Source organism: Eptesicus fuscus, chromosome 13, assembly GCF_027574615.1.
Source record: "Eptesicus fuscus isolate TK198812 chromosome 13, DD_ASM_mEF_20220401, whole genome shotgun sequence".
NCBI classification, from domain to species: domain Eukaryota; kingdom Metazoa; phylum Chordata; class Mammalia; order Chiroptera; family Vespertilionidae; genus Eptesicus; species Eptesicus fuscus.
The window spans coordinates 42,682,155-42,684,605 of NC_072485.1; the positions used below are offsets into that span (position 1 = coordinate 42,682,155).

Here is a 2,451-nt window from a genome sequence, read left to right on the forward strand (position 1 = left end):
TTAGGCCAGTGATTCTGTAGCAATTATGCTTTCCCCTAAACCCTACTGTCCCTACACCCAAGTGACCATCACCCATAGAATTTCAGACATTAGGACACATGGCCCTTAGCAATATCTATGAAAGTGATTCCCTTTAAAAGTAATGGCACACGCTGTAAACACTCTGATAACAATGAAAGTGACTGTTTCTGTCAAAATATTTCCCATTCACTGCAATCCTGAGGCCTTTCTCATATGAACTCTCTGATGATGATGCAAGTGTTTGTTCACAGCAAACGATTTCCCACATTCTCTGCATTCATAAGGTCTTTCTCCAGTGTGAAGTCTCTGATGATAACAGAGACCTTTCCTAGTGGTAAAAGCTTTCCCACAGTGACTGCACTCATAAGGCCTTTCTCCAGTGTGAAGTCTCTGATGAGAACGAAGGCCATCGCTAGTGGTAAAAGATTTCCCACAATGATTGCATTCATAAGGCCTTTCTCCAGTGTGAATTCGCTGATGACGACAGAGGCTACTCTTATAGGGAAAACATTTCCCACACTGACTGCACTCATAAGGTCTTTCTCCAGTGTGAAGTCTCTGATGACAACAGAGGCCATCACTAGTAGTAAAAGATTTCCCACACTGACTGCATTCATAAGGCCTTTCTCCAGTATGAATTCGCTGATGACGACGGAGGCTACTCTTATAGGGAAAATATTTCCCACACTGACTGCACTCATAAGGTCTTTCTCCAGTGTGAAGTCTCTGATGACAACAGAGGCCTTCACTAGTGGTAAAAGATTTCCCACAATGACTGCATTCATAAGGCCTTTCTCCAGTGTGAATTCGCTGATGACAAAAGAGTCTACTCCTATAGGTAAAAGATTTCCCACAATGACTGCACTCATAAGGCCTTTCCCTAGTGTGAAGTCTCTGATGATAACGGAGGCCATTACTAGTGGTAAAAGATTTCCCACAATGACTGCATTCATGTTTTTCTCCAGTGTGACATTTCTGATGATTACTCAAGTTATATTTCCTGACAAAGGATTTCCCACATTCACTGCACTTATAAGGCCTTTCTCCAGTGTGAAGTCTCTGATGATAACGGAGGCATTTGCTAGAGGTAAAAGATTTCCCACAATGATTGCATACATGTTTTTCTCCAGTGTGACATTTCTGATGATATCTCAAGCTACATTTCTTGACAAAAGATTTCCCACATTCACTGCAGTTATAAGGCCTTTCTCCACTCTGAAGTCTCTGATGACAATAAAGGCTTGAGATTCTTGTAAAATATTTCCCACATTCAACACACTCATACGGCTTTTCTCCAGTGTGAACTCTCTGGTGTTGAACAAGGCTTGAAGTTTGACTAAAGGATTTCCCACACTCATCACATTTATATGGCTTTTCTCCAGTGTGAACTCTCTGGTGTTGCACAAGGCCTCCCCTTTGGCTAAATAATTTCCCACATTCGCCACACTCATGACTCTTTTCTTTAGAATGAACTCGTTGGTGTTGAGTAAGTATGGAGAGTTGTTTATAGCATTTCCCACATTCACTGCACTCATATGGACTTTCTCCTATGTGCAATTTTTGATGATAACGGAGGTCAGAGATTTTTGTAAAAGATTTCTCACATTCACGGCACATAAAACACCGTATTCCATTACGGACACTATGACCCTGAGCAAGCATCTGGTTGCAGCCAATGGCTTTCTTGCTGAAATGAAACTGCTTTGCACATGCCCCACACCTCAACAGCTTCAGGCTGTGTTGTGTTCCCTGCTGCTCAACCAAGTGGAAAATGTCTCTCAGGACAGGCCCACAACTCTCACAGGGGTGGCTCTTCTGGGAGGACAAAGCTACATTGGGGTTCTTTGCCTGTGACACTCTCACAGAAACATGCTGTTCAGTAGATGCCTCCACATCCTCTGCTCCACAGCAGCAACCTAGAGAGGATATGAGTTCAAAGTTCTCCAGCATCACTTCCAGGAACAGGTGTCTCTGAGCCTCATCAAGGAGGCACCATTCCTTCTTAGAGAAGCGCACAGCAATATCCTCAAAGGTCACACCAACTTCTGCTGGGGGCCTCTGTGGGTTGAACAGGGTGAGGGTGGCAGGAGAGGAGGCAGCCAAGGACACAGTAGTCCCTGTCCCAGGCCCAGCACTGGTCACTTGGGATGCTGGTTGGTGGGGACCAGGACTCTTGCGCCTTCTCATTCTGCAATCTCCACAAAGACGTGGTGCTCAGGATGCTCTCACTGACGTAGGTGATCCTGAGAGAAGAGGAAATGACCATCACAAGGAGAACACTGGAAGTCAACTACTGACTTTATTTATACCTAGGCATATGCCCTTGACAGGAATCAAACCTGGGAACCTTCAGTCCACAGGCCAACCCTCTTCCAATGAGCCAAACTAGCTAGGGCCAACTGTTGACTTTAAAAATGGTAAACAACTCCT

At 44.6% G+C, this 2,451-nt stretch overlaps 1 protein-coding gene across 1 annotated transcript; it reads right to left on the reverse strand.

The window, feature by feature from the left end:
• Positions 1–207: 207 nt before the first annotated feature.
• On the reverse strand, positions 208–2,208 carry LOC103293651 (zinc finger protein 418-like). The gene has a single exon (XM_054725657.1). It carries the CDS (start codon positions 2,206–2,208, stop codon positions 208–210), a length of 2,001 nt encoding a protein of 666 aa, XP_054581632.1.
• Between the last annotated feature and the right edge of the window lie 243 nt (positions 2,209–2,451).

Coding starts and splice junctions, on each gene's coding strand:
- LOC103293651 (XM_054725657.1), bottom strand. CDS start 2,208: ATGAGAAGGCGCAAGAGTCCTGGTCCCCACCAACCAGCATCCCAAGTG.